We start from the raw sequence: 20274 nt of genomic DNA on the forward strand, positions 1-20274 counted from the left end.
CCCTTCCTGTGAGCAGTAAGTAGCCTCTCTGCACCACACCATGCTTGTGCACACCTCGCCAGGAAGGGGGAGAAGCAGCCCTCCTGGAAGTGGGCAGTGAAGGCTTCCAGAAGGAAGAGGGTGAAGCTGGGGATGCCCAAGGATAAGCGCATGGTGAGCAGTGCTCTGGGTTGGGTGGCTGCTGTGGGGCTGATAGAAGGGACAGAGCAAGGAGAGGCTTTCAGAGGATGGAAAGTATCATCCCCTAGCTTTTTTTTTTTTTTTTTAATCTTTGGTGTTACTGGAAGTGACTTACTGTTATAACTCATGTATAAATCATTACCTCATCTACTGCCCAGCATGTGGCACGTTATTACCTTACCTACCCCAATGAACTGGCACAGCTGGATACCAGCCAGGTTTGACCACAGCCTTGCTCCCCCTGTCACTCTGTGCTCCCCAGGCACATCTGCCTGGGACCTTCCAGCAGCCCCATCTCTTCCCTGCTGCCTTGTTTCTAAGCCACCCCCACGTTCCCTCCCCCTGTCCCCACAACGTGGGATGTGTTTCCTCACCCCTGTGTTGTCTGATGGCCCTGAGTGTCCCCATCCACTGCTGCTTCAACTAAAAAGAAAGTAATTGTGTTTATTTAATTGTCATTTCATGTTAAGCGTGTAGTTAGAGCCCCCATTTCAATCTTGTTATCATTTTAGTTACTATCCTAAGGAAATTTTGTATTTTCCTGAGTGGTAACCATTCAAGCAGGTAGTGCCCAAATAAATGTTGCAGTAGGCTTAGTACTTCTTTTGGCCAACCAGGGAGGTATTTTGCATGTGCATGTAGTCAATTATGTTAAGTTAAACTTATTCAACTTTTTAAGGAAATACAGAAAGCTAATACTTGTGGTATTCAAAGTATTTAAACGAAGATAAAATAACCTAGGTCCACAAGAAGCAAAGGTCATCGATGACTCAATTTATTCTTTAAATGAATTGACTTCCATGATGAATAAGCGTTTGTAGTTGACTTCAGGGTATCCAGTGCTGCAGGACCTGTACCTGATGGCATGGTGTGTGCCTACAGCACAGGATGCACCTCTGCGGGGGTGCTGGAGCCACCACGCTGGCACCAAAAAGGGCACGGGGGAAGCAGGGGGGGACCTGAGGAAAAACTCCTTCCTTGGACTTCTAATGAAGAAATGAGGAGCATTGGAAGCAAGTACAAGAGGGTGGTAGTGGTCAAGGGATTTGCACGGGGTCTGAGGGAAAACAGACCTTTCACTGAGGACAAAGGAAGATAAAATTAATTATTAAAAATGATTGAGGCAGGGAATGACTTTGTCTTATAAAAAATAAATATTGGAACTATTGGGGGAAAATATTTAGGGCTATGCATGGGGCATAACTGGGAGCTTCAGTGTGAGAAAGGAAACATCTTTTGGTGATGACAGGTTGGCGCTCCTAGCAGAGGAGAAAACTTGGAGGTCCCCATGCATCTGGTGCCCAAGGATGCTGAGTGGTGTGGGGCTGCTGCTTGCCTGGATGAATGCACGCTGCTGGGACTGGCTGTGCCCTGCACCAGGGGGATGGGCAAGCAAGCTGCCTCTGGCACACGGATGGGCACTACTGCTTGTCCCAGATTAGCTGGCAGGGTGGGAGGGAAACCTATCATAAACGATTTTGTGCTATACCAAATTTTTCCAGCCCCAACGACTAAGTAGGAAGTAAAGGCTCCTACAAGGCAGCTATGATGTGCTCACCCTGTTCTCAACCTTGTTTTTGCCTGCTGATGAAAGTTCTGCAATGTTTGCATTACGGCTATAATTATATTGAAACAAGGGAAAAAAAAAAAAAGAGGAAAAAAAAACATTTAGTAAACCTAGCAATCATGGATTTCTTTTTTAGTCATGCAAAATTACTGCTTAGCAACTACACGCCAGACCTAGAAAGCTTATGTAATGCAAGAGAACAGGGGTTAGGAAGCATGTTGTGGATTAAAATGATTGCTGAGCAAGCTGTGTAAGGAAGGAGCTCGCTGTGCCTTGGGTGCACGCTAACAGCAGCACAAGCGAACGGCTGAGGAGATGTGCCAGAGAGCACGCTGTGGAAAGCTGGGTCAGCGCATGGGGCTGGCCATGCCAGTGTGCACCCCGGTCAGCCTCGAGCTTGGGTGTTGGGCTCCCCGCTGCTGCCAACCAGGCCGCAGTATGCCTCTGATTGCCTCTACAGAGCCCCTGCGCAGGCTGAGGGCTTCTCCGCGCTGGCCTAATCCACTCCCTGCACGGGCTGCTTCTTGGTGCCACCTTCTGTACATCAGTTTGGACAGCACGAGTCATGAGCTGCTCTAATTTCTATTCCTGGCTTTGTGGCTGGAGTGCTATTTGTGGCTGGAGTGCTATTTGTTCTTATTTGATCTCTCTGAAGAGTGATGTCAATGAGCTGCTCGAGGAATTTGTATAAGACCTCTTAGTTGGGCATCCTTTCCTACCCCTCACGTAAGTGTTTTGTCTCAAGGACATGCGTAGCTCCTCACATTACTCAGGTCTTTATCACTACTCTGCCTCAGTGGATTGCAGAAAATGATTCTCAGGCCTCTGGGACACTTTGATTAATGTATTTCCTGAGGCAATTAGGCATTGTTTTGAAAAATACGTTTGGCAGCCAACCAGGATTCATTTTCAAGAGCTACGTTGCCTGCAATTTGTTGTTCTTGCTATGAATTTTAGAATTTGAAATTTGAGCTTTTTCTCTTTGCTGATGCAGCATGGAAAAAGAAGCAATGCAAATAGGACAGTCCAAATTATTAAAATTACCTTTTTCTTTTTTTTTTTCCATTGATATTCATACGGTGGTGTATTGTAGCTCTCACTGGAAAGATCACTCACTAAGCCCAGAAGAATTTAGCACGAAACTGTTCTGCTGTGACATCTACCCCCAAGTCTTCTGTTATTGAGCAACTTCAACAGCGAGCCTCGGCCTAGCTAAACTGCTGCTGCTTGCTGGGCTCTAGTCAGAGAAGCCACCTTTGTTTCTTTGTCTGCTTCTATTTCCGTGAAGAGATACAGTAAGAACCAGGAGCACAGATGCTGTCTTCTCTTGGACTCTGCAGTGTGGCCTGAGTAACAAACAGTGACTTTTTTTCCTTTTTCCCCCTCATTACACTGTAAGCGTGCTGAAAGCAGCCAGAGGAATGAGGCCCTCGGTGCTGTCATGGCCTACTGGAGCGACAGCAGCCAGTGCCGCGTCCTTCCCGGTGTCCGTCACCGAGTGTCGCTGACCTGCACATGGAGAGGGTGTGGGAGGAGGAGAAAGGAGAGAGACCACCAAGTCTTTGGCAGAAAGTGCCTTGGATGCAGCCATTGTCTGCTAGGGAGACAAACTTCCCAGTTAGGCTAATCTGAAAAACAGACATTATTCAGACTGGTAAACCTCTTTGTTTCAATGCCAGTTTCTCTTGTGCTGTTTTTGCTCCTGCATTGCTTATGTTACACTGCTATTGCTCCCCGTGCTGTATTGGGTGTTTACTAAGATATTTCCCCAACTGTCCTGAATGGGGCGTTTCGAGCTTCTGTCAAATCCCAAATACTAGCAAGCAGGGAAATCAGGAATTTAGCTTCAGGTGCATTCTTGAACAGAGAGTCAGCATGGACATAACGGAGTGGAAATGACCTCCTGGCCCCTGCCTCACGCATGGCTCCAGCCGTGGGGCTGCCGGGCCTCGCAGCCCCTGCTCGCTGCAGCCTGTATTCCAGCATGGTGTAGTTATTTTTTTTTTTTTTTTTAACACTTTGGCTATCTGTTTGAAAGCATTTCTTCAGTAGAGTTTTTTTGGTTTTGTTTTTTTCCCCCCTTCATCAGTTATAAACACAACCTGTAAGCTCGCTGTTGGCCAATGCAGAGGACAAATGTGGCAAAGAGCTTGCAGCCTGCAAGGGGGCAAAATAAACCCGGAGCGTGGCAGGTGAGAGCTGCACAACAGGAACCACAGAAGCCAGTATTTTCCATTCATTACCACAAAAAGCTGTGCGAGTACTGGCAAAGATCCCAAGGTAAGCAATAGAAGTGCGTATTTTGGCACGGAGTCAGTGGCTGTTGAAGTACACCCCACAGAGGCAGGCCTGCCATGGGAAGGAGCAGGGCTCGGCCCCCGGGAGCCACAGGGCAGCGGGGCTGGGGAGCCGAGCCTCCTGCCCCAATTGCTGCCATGAGGGGGGTGCTGCCTTCACCCACAGCCGTAGGTGAGATGGATGCTTTGCAGATATCCCTGCTACGTGCTTTCTGGGACCAGAGAGGGTGTGTGGAGGGGGAGCCCTTTGCAAGAAGGGAGAGTGCTCTGCCAGGTAGTTTCAGAACTAAAAATAAAATAGACGTGCTTTGCTCAGTGTTTACTCAGCTAACACGGGCCATGAAAGACTTGCTAGCACAAAACGAGGTGCCCTGGGGCTCCTGCAGGCTCACAGAGGTGTTTTGCAAGGTTGTAAATCTTATCCTGCTGCGCTTTCCCCGGCAGCGATGGGGATGGCTCTGGCTGTGGCGTGCGAGCACCCTGTGGTGTGGAGCCCTCCAGGGCTCCCAGCCAGAGCTGGCCGTGTGGGACATGTGCTGTGGGGTGCTCCGGTAGCCAGCCGCTTCACTGCTTGGTAGGGATGGTTGTGGCCAGTGCTGTCCTTGTGGGCCTGCGCTCGGAAGAGCTCGTGTCAGTGGCGAGCTGGGATGATGTGACTTTTCTGGTGGGCTGGGTAAGAGAAGGAGCTAAGCAGTGAAACATGCTTCCCACACTGCCAGTTCTCCTTTCCACCGGCTTCTCGGTGGAGCTCCCCCAAAATGTCTCTAGGAAAACTCTGAAATACAGCACACGGGCCGAAACGTGTCAGGTCGCACAGGAGCTGAACAAGCAGCTTGCTTTTGTGTAGTGCTTGAAGTGAACGGTCTGCACTGCAGTTACTCCAACAGAGAATCAATCCTTATTTTAAAACAGATGTGTATTTAAACATGTCAATGTGAGCATCCAGAGAGCTCCTTCAGGTCAAATGCTGCCTTTCTTGTGAAAGCTTTTGTATGCAGTGGCATGCAGGTAGGATGATAGATGCATTTCCAGAAGTCAGGCAGTGCCAAGCTCTGCTTTCGGCACTTGTAGTAACTCAGCTTTGTACTTATAAAAGCAAATTTGCATCAGATATGTACCCAAAACATAATATCATGGTACAAGGCCATATCCTGAGGCAGATGGATCTCAGCCCTCAGGTGCCCAACGCTTGATTAACCCTTGCCTAGGTGACTGCCCGGTCAGCACGTGGCAGGGCTGGCAGTGCCCACTGGGCCCCCGGGTCACCCCTGGGCCACTCTCTGTCCAGTTTTACTTTCGTCTGTCACTTCTGTGCCTTGCAGGGTTTTCTATGTCTGCAGAGAGAGAACTTCTGCTTGGTGGCTATAGGTGAAGCTCAGAACAAACCCTGGGGATGGCTTTGGGGGTGCTGAGCTTGGCTTGGCACCGGTTTGTCACAGCGATCCGAATAAGGCTAAATCGAGTGAAGCCTGGGTGTGTTTTCTGCCTTGCTGGCCTGGCCTGTACAGCTGTGTGATGTTTGTCTGGGCACTGGAGGAACAGAGCTTCTGGGCAGAGGGGTGAGGGGCTTCCTGCTTCAGTCGTAGAGTAACAGTTCAGATCCAATTGCTGGTTTGCTCTGTATTTCTCTCTCTAGAACAAGTCTCTTGCGTGGGACCTTTCTGCAGCAACAGGCGGTAGCGGTGGTTTGTGTCAGGCCGAGTACATTTTGCAGAGGTGTAGGAGGCTTCCAGAGGGAGACTTGCCCTGCCGGGAAGGGGCAGGGACTTTAATAACTTTCGTACAAGTGTCGCCCAACCCCATCCAAGCATAACTGAGATTTCCCTGAGCACACCAGCAGTGTCTGAGGAGCCCTGCAGTGCAGGAAGGTCTTTGTGAGGGGACGTGTCAGCCCTTTGCTGTCCTCACAGCACTCTTCCAGAAGCATGCTTCTTTCTGATGAGGTAAATGTGCACTGTGTCTGTGCTACATGTCAGCTCTGTAACCACAGAGGCTACGACCACGCTTTTGACATGAGTTCTTGGTATTTTAATTCTTTTGGCTTGTGCAGTAGAAAACAAAGAAAAGAAACACTGAAAACAATTTGCTACAAACATCAGTGGGAATAAAATACATTTGTGGGATGGCTCAGTATGGAAAGCTGCAACTCTGAATTTCTTAAAGTTGTAGATTTAAATCCTACATGCCATACGTGTTGGTATCTACAAATGCTTAGCATGTTCTTATGTGCACTGGGCTAAGCAGAAGTACGGTCTGTTAGGATCTCAGGATTTGTTAATTCCTTGAATGCACTGAAAATATTTCCTCCCTCTGTCATGCTCTGCCAAGAGATGGTTTGCAACAGCAGCCTCTGAAACGCGGTGCTGTGCCCACTGCCCCTTGTTGCTCACCTGTCATGACCTGGTGGTGATCATGACAAGCGACTGGCTGTGGGAGATTGCTCCCAGCGGGATGGGTGTCCTGCTGCCTGCAGCTGGAGGGGTAACCAGCACGTGGCCAGTCCGCGCGATGTCCAGCCAGCTGCCTTCTCCTATCCAGCGTGGCCATGAGCTGCTGTCACCAGCAATGCCGCTCTTCTGACGCCAAACTGCATTATAATCTGCAACTACTGTATTTGCAAGTTTAAAATTATAGATATATAAAGCACGCTGCTAATATTGCTAATATTTTCAGCTGTTATGCCCTTACTCTCCCTGATATAACATCCACCAAGTGGAATTCGAAACGCAAGTCTATCGTGATGAGCAGCTGAGCTCCCCACGCGGCAGCGCACGTACCCCCAAGAGGACGGCTGAGGCGCAGGTGGCTTTACCCTCTGCAAAGGGTAAATGAACAAGGGCACCACAAAATGGGGTGGGCAGTGTGGGGAACAGGGGTGTAAGCATGCCATTACTGGCAGCGTTGTTCAAGGTGATCTCTGTTCTCTTTGTTAGCTTCACTCCCGCTTCCCCTGCGCGGCCCCTGCAGACATCAGAGCCTCCTGCACCTGCTCTTTCCCCTACTCTACTCAGGAATTGCATTTGTGCTTGTAACTCATGACAAATATTTCAGTCAAAATCTTGTGTTCCTCGCTGTCAGAAGCACTTGGCGTTCTGCTCGCTTGTAATGGGGCTGTGTGGTGTCACCCTGCCAAAAAGACTTATCTGCAGTGGTGGTTGTTCATGGCTGGCTTCCTTCAGGCTAGAGTGGGCAGCATCCCTTTGCAGAGCTTGTTCCTGATGTGCAAATTATAGAAGCAATATCCTGAATTTGGATAGCAGGGAGTTGTGGGTCTTTTGCTTTGTTTTTAATCTATGTGAGTGCAACCTGTTCTGCCCTAGCACCGTGAGGAGTAGGCTTGCCTGGAATCTGGGGGAGGGCTTCACAAACCATGCCAGAAACCTTGGAGCTAAATGTATGTGAAAAGGCTATTCTATGTGGGAATTACATATAAATAATCCGAAGATTTTAAATAAAGTATTGCAGGTTCTCCACCCTGCTTGTTGCAGACAGCCAGACCTTTCCGAGGGACACGAGCCTGTGTCACCCAGCAGCTACCATTTGCTGGAGGCAGTGGTTTTGCTCTCCTGCATCTGCTCAGGAGCCGACGGGCCGGCGCTGCGTTGCATGCAGGGACTGCGTTATGGAGCCTGTGGGACCCAAGGGTGTTGTTGGCGTCGCCGCAATGCCTGCGGCTGGCTGTGCAGCAGCTGCTGGCCCTGGGCAAGGCTGGGGAGCAGCCAGCCGCCCCTTTGAAATGAGATCGCGGGGACAATGGGAGCTGCCGGCTGGAACACGAGCCCTGCCGAGCTATGTTGGATGGAGGGTAAATGCAAACCTGGAGGCTGAGTGCCGGGTTAGCGGAGGAGAGTGGCCGAGGGGGAGTGATTTAAAAAGAAATGCAAATGCAAATAAAACAAAATAAAATTAAGGCATCCATCATGAAGCACTGACGCAGCTGACAGGCAGCACAAAGGACGTCCGTAAGACATACAAAGTGCAGCTGGTGTCACCCAGAGGCGAAGCGAAGGAAGCTCTTTGTGGGGAATGTTTTCCAGAAAAGGACGTTCAGAGCGCTGCGTACAGGTGGCTGTGCTGGCCATCCAGACCAGCAGCCCGTCTCCGAACAGCAGGTGCCCAGGGGGAAGTGCTTTTTTGCGTCCAGCAGCACTCCCCAGGATGCAGTGCCAGCCCCCTGTGCCTTGTGAGGATGGGGTTTCTGTGACAGGAATCACTCCTGTATTTAGTAGCGTGAAGCTAATTGATCTAGCTGTGGTTTTTTGTCTTCTCCAGACCGTTTTACAGACCCTGCCCAAAGCCCTTTCTCCCTCTGGCTTCTCTTCTAGCTGGAGGGCCGTACTCTTATCTATTTGTTCCTGGTACGGAAGCCATTCTCTACCTTGGATGTCTTTGCAATTTTCTCCCCTTGAAATCAGAGGACCAGAACTGCCAGCAGCACTCAGGACACCATGATTATAGCAACATTGTCTTTCCTTGTTGCTTCCTCTCCTTTCCTGGGAACCAAGAGGCTGTCTCTTCTCACTCTGCTGAGCACCGAGCTGAGCCTTTCACAGAACTGTCTGTCTCGTGGTTTTGATCCTGCGTGACATCAGTGAGCTCGGAGGAAGTCACTGTTTATTTTATATATTTGTTTATATAATTCTTCAGAGATGGTCTTTGTCTTTACTTGCCCATATCTCCCACTGTAATTAGCAAACACCTAGCTCTTCACCCCTTTTCCAGGTGATTTATGGTGCTAATAAGCAGGCATCAGCATGCCCTGGAGGAATCCACTGGATCTACCCTGCTATGGAAACCAATCCTAAGGAGACTGGAGATCTGGAAACATATCCCTACCGTTTGCCCTTCCACAGTTCAGTAAGCTTATCTATGGGAAGGTTTTCTCTCTTACTCCAAGTTATTTAGGTTAGCTTGTAGCTGTCAGGGTAGGGACACTACCCAGTACCTTCTGAACATCCCAGTAGGTTCCAGGTGATGGATCTCTCTTGAATGTATTTTTTCATGTCTTCACAGATCCACCTGTAAAGCAATAGGAACAGCAGCCCGATTCCCAGAGTTCAGCCTGTATGCCAACGAGGGTACATCAGAAATAAGTGACTGAGCTGTTTTCCCTGAGAGAAATAAAATCCCTAATCTGGCGGGTCACTCCAGTCAGAGGGCGATGCACTCATGGCCTGGTCTCCAGTTTGGGAAGGTTCTGCAGTCTCGCTGTGATGCCCTGCTACGTTACAGACAGTCCTTTCTTATTTATTAAACACAAATCACAGTGCCACTTAGAAAATATGGCCTTCTGTAAACAGTAGGAGATACTTGACCGGTGAAACACATTGTGCTCCCATTCCCCAGCCGGTGCGGTGGCCCTCAGCTGTCATTCCCAAAAACAGGTGGTGTAAGGCAACACCTCGGTGGCTGTATCAATCCGGCCCCTTGGCAGGAGGCCGTCCGGCCCCCCCCCGGGAGATGTTAAAGGCACTGCGTGCGCTCTGGGCTCCGTGGGGCTGCAGCGGGAGGGAGCCCAGGTGATGGAGGTCTGTCGTGTGCTCCTCCTCGTATTCTCCACAGGTAAACAAGCGTGGTTCAGCGCTTGTCTTGGGCTGGGTCCTTGGGAGGGTGCGGGAGCACAGCTTTGTGTATGCATTTGTATAAATGCATGTGCTCAGGGAGCAGCCTGTCCAGAAGGAGGTTTTACGACATGCCGTATCACTCAAATAAGAGCTTTGGCGTGCTCTGATAGCAGCTAAAACGTTCCTAATTTCAGCCCTCAGACAGTTTGAAGTGAGAAGTTTGTGTTTAGTTGTTTTCCTCTCTGTGTTTGCTATCTTTTTGCCATGCTCTCATTTACTCTAGTGCTAAATTTATTTCCCAGTGTATGAGGGTCTAGCAAACATGGTTTGAAGTGTAAAATGTCACTAGTTTCAGGACTACTGACAAAGATGCAGAATAGTTTTGCAGCTGTATATGTTGTACCAGGATAATTCTCTGTAAATTGTCCTTTGAAAGAATAAGGATTTTGTGATTCTAAACCTTTTTCACCAAAATCAAGAAGTATACCAAATTCCTACCAAGCCCCTCCAGAAGGTAACAGTGTGAAGGATTTTAATTGGGTTAATAAAGCATAGCAAAATGTTTAACCTAGCTGTGACACTATGATCACAGCGTAGGAAGCGAAAGCAGCCATCGGGAAGCAAGCAGTACCCGGCTGCGCAGGGCCCGCACGGGGTTTTTGCAATGACACCCAGGTATTTTAATAGTGTCTGGTGACAGGACAAGGCTGAGACAGAATCCTTGGCATCTCAGCTTAGCTGTATGAGAGGACCTGGTGAAAAGGCAGTTAGGAAATAAGGGGAAATCCTGGCTCAGTCTGGAGTCAGCAGCAAAATTCTTGTTGAATTCAACAGCCCAGGACCTGTACTGAGAGACAAAGAGGCAAGGGAGAGATCTTCCAAACATGCTTGTGGTGAGGCTCAGCTGTTCTCCACCTCCTCTCGCTGCCATTAAGAGGGGTAGGTGGCTCAGCAGACAAGGGAGCACAGGACATAGAAATATGAGCACAAGTTGTGAACTGCTTCTTTCTCTGCCCTCCTGGGTGCTGCCGGAGTGGCTCCTGGCATCAGAAGGATCTTGTTCTGCGTAGGCCTCAGCTGGAAGAGCCTGGATGATGCTTTCACCCAAATGGCTGAGGTTGGCCCCATTTAACATCACTATTACTGGCAGGACCAAAGGATCAAAGGCGGACAGGGCAGCGACATAAGAAATCCCTGATGATGGGTATCCTCTGTGCTAAACTGTCTGTAAATGCTGAGCCCAACCACAGCCGTGGGTTGGGAGAGCCTGCAGGGGATTGATTCCTAACGCACAGTCTGACTTCCACAGTCACGGCCATTTGTTTTTGCCATCTGCATGTTGGCAGCTCTTGCTGCCTTCATCCTGATCTGACCTGCAGTCAGATAAGCAATTGCTCCTGCTGGTGGCATTTGCAGCACACAGGTGAACCGAGAGAGGAGCCACAAGGTGGGCTTGGCGCTGGCCGGCCACGGGGCCTAGCTTCTGGCGGCACTTGCCCTGCGCCTGGCCCCACAGCATGTCCCCCGCCCCATCCCGCTGACACCTCCCTGCCCTTCGCAGCCGGGCTGGCCCTGTGCTACGAGCATGAGACGCGCCTCGTCGAGGACCTGTTCAGGGACTACAACAAGGTCGTGCGGCCTGTCGAGGACCATCGGGATGCCGTTGTCGTCACGGTTGGGCTGCAGCTCATTCAGCTTATTAACGTGGTACGGTATGGGCGTGTGGCACGGTGCACATGTCACTGTTGGTTGACGGGGTATCGCCAAATGCCATCACTTTCCTTCTCCTCTAATCCTGGTGTCTGCTGCTGGTGTCTCCTTTTCTTTCTTTCTATTTTTTAAGGATGAAGTAAATCAGATTGTAACAACCAACGTACGTCTGAAGCAGGTAACTAAATATTGCTAACTATTCTGTCCTGTTCAAATAAATATGCTAGACAGCCAGGAATGAACTACTTTTGGGGGCAACTTGGACCAAAGGGTCAGCTGGTGGAGTATTTCTTCATTCTAGGGCCTCAAGAACAAAAAGCTTTGGACACTAGTGGCCTTAAGAAAACCATTTTGCACCTGAATATTCATTTTCTGATCGCAATTCAAACAGTAGGCTTTGGGTATATTTATTTTGGATTAAGTGTCTTAAACCAATATTGAAGTTAATGTTAAAAACAACCAGAAATCTGTGGGGCCCAGTAACGCATATTGATGCTTACCTGCACGACCCGAAGCTAGGGAGGTGGGTGTCTCTAGGAAGTATTGAGCAGTGCTGGGAGAGGTTCTCACTGGCTGAACTCCTCCCTCTGCAGCAATGGACAGACGTCAACCTGAAGTGGAATCCAGAAGACTACGGCGGCGTGAAACAAATCCGCATCCCGTCAGATGACATCTGGCGCCCGGACCTTGTCCTTTACAACAAGTAAGCAGTGTAGGAAGGAAAGGACATCTCTGCCCAGTAGAACCTTTATGAAAACTGAGACAGGAGGGTGTTTTTGCACTGCCTGCTCTCTAATCCTGTCCCACAGCAATCCCATCCCACTGCAAGGACCAGAGGCTGAGCACCAACTGCTTTCCACAGACAGCTAGGCTGCTCCCAAGCCACTGGGTAGCTGCTAACATCCTTCCTTTCACAGTGCAGACGGCGATTTTGCCATTGTTAAATACACCAAAGTCCTTCTGGAACACACAGGAAAGATCACTTGGACGCCACCTGCCATTTTTAAAAGTTACTGTGAAATTATAGTCACGCACTTCCCGTTTGACCAGCAGAACTGCAGCATGAAGCTGGGAACTTGGACGTATGATGGTACGGTGGTGGTTATTAACCCGGTAAGCAACAGTTTGGTAACTGGGAAAAGCAGTAAAGACCTGGGTACTTTCTTAGAGAAATCTCAGATTTAGAATGGAAAATAACTGTGCTTTGACTGGAAAACAAGCAGACACTACCTGTATAATACCCCGTTTATAAATCGATCACAAAAATTGCCCAGTTTGACTTCTCAGATTCTGAGTATACTTATTTCCCATGTCTTCCCCAAATTTCCTGCCTGCCTATCCTCTTACAGCTTCATGTCACTCCTTATGGTGCTGCACATTCTGCTTTTGTTTTCCTTATTTTGGGGGGGATAACTTTTTATCTGCTTATGACTTTCTGTTTACAAGGACTCTTTCCCTGTCTCTTCAGGTATGTCTCCAACCTGTAGATACTTAATTAGTCTTTCCCTTCAGTGGACTATCCCTGATTCCTTCTTTAAAACATTCAGTTGAACTCTGTGCAAAGGATGATGTTCTAAAGCAAAATCACATAAATAAGAGTGGTTGCTTTGCTTACAAAGATGCGTAAAGTGCCTGACTTATTGGAAATTCTGTTCCTGAGTGACTGCCAAGTTAGGTTTTGTTCAGAACATCTAATACTCTATTTCTGTTATTTATTTTCTGTCAGGAGAGCGATCGTCCTGACCTGAGTAACTTCATGGAGAGCGGCGAGTGGGTGATGAAGGACTACCGGGGCTGGAAGCACTGGGTTTACTACGCTTGCTGCCCCGACACGCCCTACCTGGACATCACGTACCACTTCCTCATGCAGCGCCTGCCGCTCTACTTCATCGTCAATGTCATCATTCCCTGCCTGCTTTTCTCGTTTTTAACTGGGTTGGTTTTTTATCTGCCCACGGATTCAGGTATGTGAATTTATTCATTCTACTGCCATAAAGATGGCTCTTCTAACAAGTTTTGGGGAAATTCTGGGCATCTGAAGCCACCACCCAACCCAAGGGGTAGTGCTTGCTAAACAGATGTTTCAGCTCAAAATAACAGGTCTAAGCATTCTGCAAATAAAAGGTAAGCTCTGAAAGCTGAAACTATTAATACAGACAAATTGGGCTGATTTCCTATGGAAAACACTGATTAACTGTCCAGTTAATTTACTTCTGCAAAACAATGATTGGCCTAGCTGACTTTCTTATTCTGTCACTCAGGCTTTTAGTACAGTTGTACGTCGCACAGTATGTGAGCAAGCGGGGGGCCTGAGGCCCCTCTGCACCGTGCTGGAGCAGCCACCTTGTCATTTGCGTGCACACATTGGCTTGTTTGACATGGAGTAATTCTGGCCTCTTCTGGCCTGCTTTGTCCCTGCTGAGCAGCTCTGCTGAAGAAAGCTCTTTCTCCCTGCTACCATGTCTCATGCTTTGTCCATTCTGCCTTGCCCAGCTTCTCATACTGCTTAATTTCACTGAGCCCCTTCTGTGAAAGACTTCCAACGCAAGATCTTTGGGTGGAGAACTTTACAGAAAGTTGAAGTGGATAGAAAAAAGCTGTGTGAATCATGATTTGTGGTTCAGTTCTGACATCCTAAGTACTGAAATGTCCCCCATAGCAGCTGACCCCTGGTGCCAGATGTGATTTTTTTTTTTTTTTTTTTTGTCCGCTCACACTCTGACAGGCTCATGCTGTGCTGAGGCAGGTGGACCCCAGGAGACTCTGGAGCAGGCATTAATCAGGTGCATGCACTCCATCATTCAAATCCCACAGCTCATAAAGTGCTCCTGGCAAGTAAGCTTTCCATACCCACCACCTGTACCTCAGCCTAGCCATGTCTGGTGACTTCCATTGTACTGCTGGACCTGGGGCTGTATGAGGCAGTTGGGTTTGGCCAGCAGCATTCATTACCACTTTGGGTGCTGGGAGTGCTGATAGCGCTCCAGGTGCATGAAAATCCATGTGTGTGGATAGCCATCATCCACATCTGAACTTCTCAGATTGACAGTCTCAGCTCTGAATTATACGAACCGCAGTGGTATTGTTTTTTATTATAATTTGTTTGGTTTTGTGTTTTGGCATGGCAGGTGAGAAAATGACTCTCAGCATCTCTGTCTTGCTGTCTCTGACTGTGTTCCTTCTGGTCATTGTGGAGCTGATTCCCTCCACCTCCAGCGCAGTGCCTCTGATAGGCAAATACATGCTGTTTACCATGGTGTTTGTCATCGCTTCAATCATCATTACGGTCATCGTCATCAACACCCACCACCGCTCCCCCAGCACTCACACCATGCCGCACTGGGTCAGGAAGGTGAGCTCAATGCTTTTGCATGTTCTGTGGTTTTCACAGAGCATTGTGTGTGTGTTGTTTGTGGGGTTGTTGTTTGGGGTTTTTTTTGGAGGGTTTTCTCCTACAAGTCAGCATGAATCAGGGAAGTAGATGCATCATGTTAGATCTCTCCAGGCACAAGAGCCAGCGTTTCCTACTTAGTTGTGTGTAAAGGCAACAAGACTGCCAAGTTGCTCCGTTACGTAACAGAATTGCCCACTGGGTAAAGTCCTGGAGGGAACGGACAAGGCAAAGCATGGGCAGCTAGGGTACAGGGAGGAGAAAGCTGGCCAGCTGGGCCCGAGGGATGTTGCTAGTCTAATTATCCACTTCTGCCTGCCCAGGGCCAGGCCCGTCAGATCGTGTGAATTGGGAGCGCAAAGGTTGCCAGGGATAGCTGTGCTCAGCTTCCCGTTCTGCAAAAGACAGTTTAGCAAGAGCCAAGGTCTCCTCTGTACTTTCCCAATAGTTCTGCAGTCCTTGGGAAGCAAGGAGATGTTTGCACACCGGCCTAAATGGTGACCGCGAGGTGTAGAAATAATTGGGTGTCCGTTACTGCGAGCTCTTTACCAGGCAGACAGTACCAAAGGGGACCCAGCCAGTTATTCTTATCTTCTATAAGCCTGCCTAGGTTCATATTAAGCCATGACATGAACAGGAGGTTGCTCTGCGGATTTCCTTTTAAGGCTACAGCTTACATCAGATTTGTTCTGCAGCACAAAGAACGCTGCAGAAGAGAGATTTCAAATGACAAACACTGCATGTGCTTAAAACTGATCTGGAAGTAAGGCTCCCTTACGCCAAAGGAAATTACATGTGCCTCTAAGGCTTGTAATAACAAACTATTGGAATAGCAAAGTCAGGCAAAAGTAGCCAGGAGACCCTCTGCCGGCTACACGGCCGAGCAAAATCACTTCCAGAAAGCATGTGACGGGCCTGCGGATGACACAGACAGAGTGTGAATGCAGCATGTGGTGTGACATACTCCAAAGTGGAATTTCTAGTGAGCCCAGGACAGGAAGTTATCTGGGACCTGAGCAGCTTGCCTTTGTTTACTGCAGAGCTGCATCTGCAAAGCAGCCCCTCCAAACAGAAACATTCCTCTTCTGCCTCTTTGTTTTCAGATCTTTATTGACACAATCCCAAACATCATGTTTTTCTCTACAATGAAACGACCATCCAGGGATAAACCAGACAAAAGGATTTTTGCAGAAGATATTGATATTTCTGAAATTTCTGGGAAGCCAGGTCCTATGCCTGTCAACTTCTACTCCCCGCTTACCAAAAATCCAGATGTGAAAAATGCTATAGAGGGAATCAAATACATTGCGGAAACGATGAAATCGGACCAAGAATCCAGTAATGTAAGGCATTCTTTGTGCATGATTCATTTCTTGCTTTCAAACTCCTACATCTCATTTTTTGGCAAAATATCCATGACTCTTTAAAAAAAAAAAAAAAAAAAAAAGCAACACTCCAAACCCTGTTTTGGCTTTAGCAGGGGACAGTCTTCTGCCCTTGATTCACTCTTTGAGGAGTTACAGCTAATAGTCACAGATAGCAATTGAATCTCAGTTAAAAAAAAAAAAGAGAGAGAGAGAAAATAATAAAGTAGCAGTGCTATGGTTTTCTTAATGTGGTATGTGAAGCCACAGAGCTGGAGTGTGAGTAGCAACGCAGATTCCAGAACTGTTAGCAATTCCAAGAACCATCCCTCCTGTCCCCAGCTTGGGCATCTTCCCCCTGTGGTAAGCAATCTTAACAAGCCAGGAAGCAAGCCCAACTGCAGAATTCAGATGTAGTTTTGAGAAGCCACTGTGACTTCCAAATGATAATTCCCCTTTTGATAAGATTTTCTGTTGATCCATGAAAGCTACAAGTAGTCTCTGCAAGTGAAACACATCAGGAGCTACTCCGATTACTGCCTTTTTCCACATAGCAAGCCAAAGGAAGGATAACTGCGTGTAGAGTCACATATGGCAGTGTTCCCCAGGAAAACCTAGCTCTGCCTCCTCCTAGCGTGTTCGATGCAATTAACCCCCTCTTTCATTTCAATTTTTGCAGCTCACACAGCTTTTGAACAGGTAACTCAGTACCAGTCCCTCACCTTTCTAAATGATCAGCTGTTTCCTGCCGAGAAGTGGATGTCTGGCGGTGACAGCTAGCCTGCAGATGGGGAGGGGCTTCCTGGGGACAATAATTTGGCCTCTCCTCCACTCGGGCAGAATTTACACCCCAGTGTTTGTTCCTGTGGCCACATTCCAGAAGCGTGTGAGATGGCTCCGGTCGTAGTCTCGTGTTCCCAATGGCTCCTCGGCAGATAAAGTGCTACCTTCAGCAGGGCTGGCGTGGTTTCAGTGCCTCTGGCCTCTGCTTCCTCCTGTACTTACAAGGAGGGTCTCCAGTTACTGGCAAGTGCCCCCTTCGGAAGTGGAGCCCAGCTGTTTGTGTCATCTAGGCACCACTTCCAGAGGGTTTCAAAAATCAAATTCCAAAAATAAACCGCAGGCTGTGGCTCCTGAAGGCTTGTCACATCATTGCATTTGCTTATGAACCACCTCGAAGCGGTATTGGTAACAGTGTCCTCCTCTAGATGACTCACAGCAGCCCCTTCTACTCGTGGTGCACCTGAGGCAAAAGAAGAGGGTGCCTCAGGCCAGGGCGCCTCGGTCGTAGGGCAGAGTTGCAGGGTGGGAATGCCAAGCCCTCGGCCCTGCTGCGCTCCATGCCCCACCCTTTGCTCTTTGCTGGTTTGTGCCATGATCTGCGAGGGGGAAAAAGACTAAGGGAGCTGCAGAGAAGGCTGTCCCAGACCTTAGAGTGCATGGTAGGCATGGAAAGCAGGGACTGGAGCTAAATTAATCAGTAATTGCTTAGGCATCCCATTAGAATGAAAAGGCAATAGGAAAACAAAGCCAGTTGGGTCAAACTAACTGTTTGGCTTCCTACTTTTTTTAAGCTGTCTTTCAAAAGCAACCATTTGACTAAAAATTAGGCTTTCCAGCATTATTTAAAATGAAATTGTTCACCAAATTATCAGGCGTTTTAACAATTTAGTCTTGAAACTTGTATTTCTAGGTAGCTTAGGCTTTCTGAATCACTGACCTGATTTTGCAAAGAAAATGAGTATTTTTTGCATACTAGTGGATCTTACTGAAGAGCCCTTCCATTGTTCAAGACAGTAAATTACAAGAATGTCCACAGCAGGCACACTTCTGCAGAGATTTTACTATCTCCTTTCTTTCTTCCTCAGGCTGCAGAAGAGTGGAAGTTTGTTGCAATGGTGATCGATCATCTTCTCCTTGGTATATTTATGCTAGTCTGTATTATTGGAACACTGGCTGTATTTGCTGGTCGCCTGATTGAATTAAATCAGCAAGGATGAACATCAGATGGAAACTATTTGCTGCCCTGGTAAGCATCTGAAAGCGTCTTAACCATCAAGACCTGGCCAGCCCCTGGAAGTTTCACAGGCAGGACTCAGTTCCCCTGGGAATGAGCAGGGATAATAAAATGTAAGGCTCCATACTTAGCACTTCTGAGCTGCTGCTTGGTGCCATTTCATTGCCAAAAGACATACTTGCGCTACTGCTAGACCGAATGGCTGTCAGCCAGGTTTTGGTCCATTTTACCATTTATTAGAAATGTTAACGTATTAATAAGACTGTCTGACTTTGTAACCCACAGACACAATTCAAGTGACATCAATAGCAGTAATAAGCTTTAGCTGAGCAGTAAATCTCTATCCAGCTTTAGCTTCCAAGCTGGTTTCAATATCTGCTCTGTGGTTTTTGTATTGGCAATGTCACAAATGACTCTCCTTGTAACATGGGCTGTAACCAGCAGAAATGTCTCAAACTCCTTGGTTAAGCACTTGATTTTCACGTACAAACCTGAAACGAGTGTCGTGTGTGCCTCTACCTACAGAAACTCCTGGTCCAGCAAAGAGGAGGGAATGTTCCTTGTTGTGGGAAGGATCCACAGCCAGTTGGCTCTCGCACGTATTTATTGCTATTCAGGCCCATGATAAAAGGACTTGCAGAGGAGGATTTTTCACCCTCTTTTATCACTGAGCCCTGCTCTGTGGCCACCCAAATAAGCTGCAGACAGAGAGCAATCACACCTTGGTATCCGCTCTCCATTTTGAGTGATGAGTAATTCTGGGGGCAGCTTCAAATTGAGTGTTTAGTATGACATCTTAAACAACTCTCTGTCCCCTGCTCTGCCGAAATATATCATGAGCATCAAAGTCAGATACACCATCACAAAGAATATTCTTATGGAAAGCGTGAATACTGGTTCTACTCCATGTGACAGAACGATAGGACCTCCACCCCTCAATCGCCTGAATTAACCAAGCTTTCTTCAAATGTTGAGCAGCAGCTCACTCTAGTGACAAAACCGAGCAGTGCTGCTTTTGTCCAAAGACATTTGATATTGTAGGGTTGTTTTTTTCAGTAAATGTTCAACCCAGGCAACAAGCTTATGTTTGCTTCAATAACACAGTGTGGAAGTTCCAGCAGTGCTGTCTATTCTTCTGAAAAATAAATAAACAGAGGTGGGGCAAAGAATACAAGTTACTCATCTTTCCGAGCTGGTTGCCCATGCCAATAAGACTACTTTGCTAACATCTGTAAATAATTTGCTGTGAGTTTAATAAAATAACTTGCATTATGTTAATGTCCTACAGGAATGTGTCGTGTTTGCGGAGGACGGGGATTTGAAACACACTATGGGGAAAATTAGGCTCTTGTGTAATAGTTCATTTACTGCAGCGGGGCTGTTTGGGCAATGTTTTGGTGAGGTGCAGTACTTGCCTAAAGCAAAGGGTTTGTGCAGGTCAGTCAATCACTTGTAACGCTCTGCTCGGCTCTTACGGTTTTGATGTTGGTAATCTTCGCCACCGTGGATGATCATCAACCTCGTAATCGATGGCTGAAGATGTATGCTGGGCTAAACCTGCTGGCAGACGGAGGGCCTGCTGCCACTCTGCTTATCTTCAGTAAGTTCTCAGCTCTTGGATGGAGCCAAGCAATTCCCCAGCTTGCGAGGAGCTAAGTTGCCATGTAATGGTGCCTATGATGCTTAAACTGGGAGACTGTGACTGGCACTAACGTGGCAGGACAATCCTTTTAGGAGAACCTGTGGTTGAATCTTAGCATTAAAAATAAACATTAAGTAACAAGATTTGTGGTAAGCATCTGCAGTAGGCTTGTTCAGTTTCCTCGAAACACCTCCAGGGTACTGGTCCCCCAGTCCCATCTCTTTGTGTGCCTGCGTGCATGGGCTCACCTCTCCAGCTCTGGCTCTCTCCGTACACAACTAGCTGCCCTGTCAGTCATTTCCTTCCAAAGAAAAAGTTTTGAAATTTATTTTATTTTTATTTGTGATAGTTTGATATGTCTTAGAGGCACAGTAAATCTTCTGCCTTCGTATCACTCTGAGCCTTGATAAACTAGGTACATCTCAAAAGATGTGGCACTGGGGGTAGGGGGAGGAACAGCAAACAACTTCCCTCCTTGAGTTGCAGAATCTGGGCACTGTATTCTGACTTCCCATACAGACAGTCCTCCAAACATCAACAGG

The 20274-nt window shown here is 47.9% G+C and overlaps 1 protein-coding gene across 4 annotated transcripts; it reads left to right on the plus strand.

The window, feature by feature from the left end:
* The first annotated feature begins 3 nt into the window (after window positions 1-3).
* On the plus strand, window positions 4-19368 carry CHRNA1 (cholinergic receptor nicotinic alpha 1 subunit). 4 transcript variants are annotated; one of them, XM_080600838.1, is made up of 12 exons: window positions 24-153; window positions 2841-3141; window positions 3837-4027; window positions 11170-11315; window positions 11452-11496; window positions 11912-12021; window positions 12236-12431; window positions 13045-13282; window positions 14447-14670; window positions 15813-16052; window positions 17942-18102; window positions 18616-19368. In XM_080600838.1, the coding sequence occupies exons 3-11, from the start codon at window positions 3871-3873 to the stop codon at window positions 18071-18073; spliced, it is 1488 nt and encodes a 495-aa protein (XP_080456964.1). In that variant the 5' UTR covers window positions 24-153; window positions 2841-3141; window positions 3837-3870; the 3' UTR covers window positions 18074-18102; window positions 18616-19368. The 4 variants fall into 4 exon arrangements, with proteins under 4 accessions (XP_080456963.1, XP_080456964.1, XP_080456965.1 ...); XM_080600837.1 differs by lacking the exon at window positions 2841-3141 and having other exon boundaries at window positions 4-153; window positions 17942-19368; XM_080600840.1 differs by lacking the exons at window positions 24-153; window positions 2841-3141; window positions 3837-4027 and adding an exon at window positions 9437-9606.
* Window positions 19369-20274: the final 906 nt, after the last annotated feature.

This window comes from Anser brachyrhynchus, assembly GCF_964034855.1.
Source record: "Anser brachyrhynchus genome assembly, chromosome: 7".
Lineage (NCBI taxonomy): Eukaryota > Metazoa > Chordata > Aves > Anseriformes > Anatidae > Anser > Anser brachyrhynchus.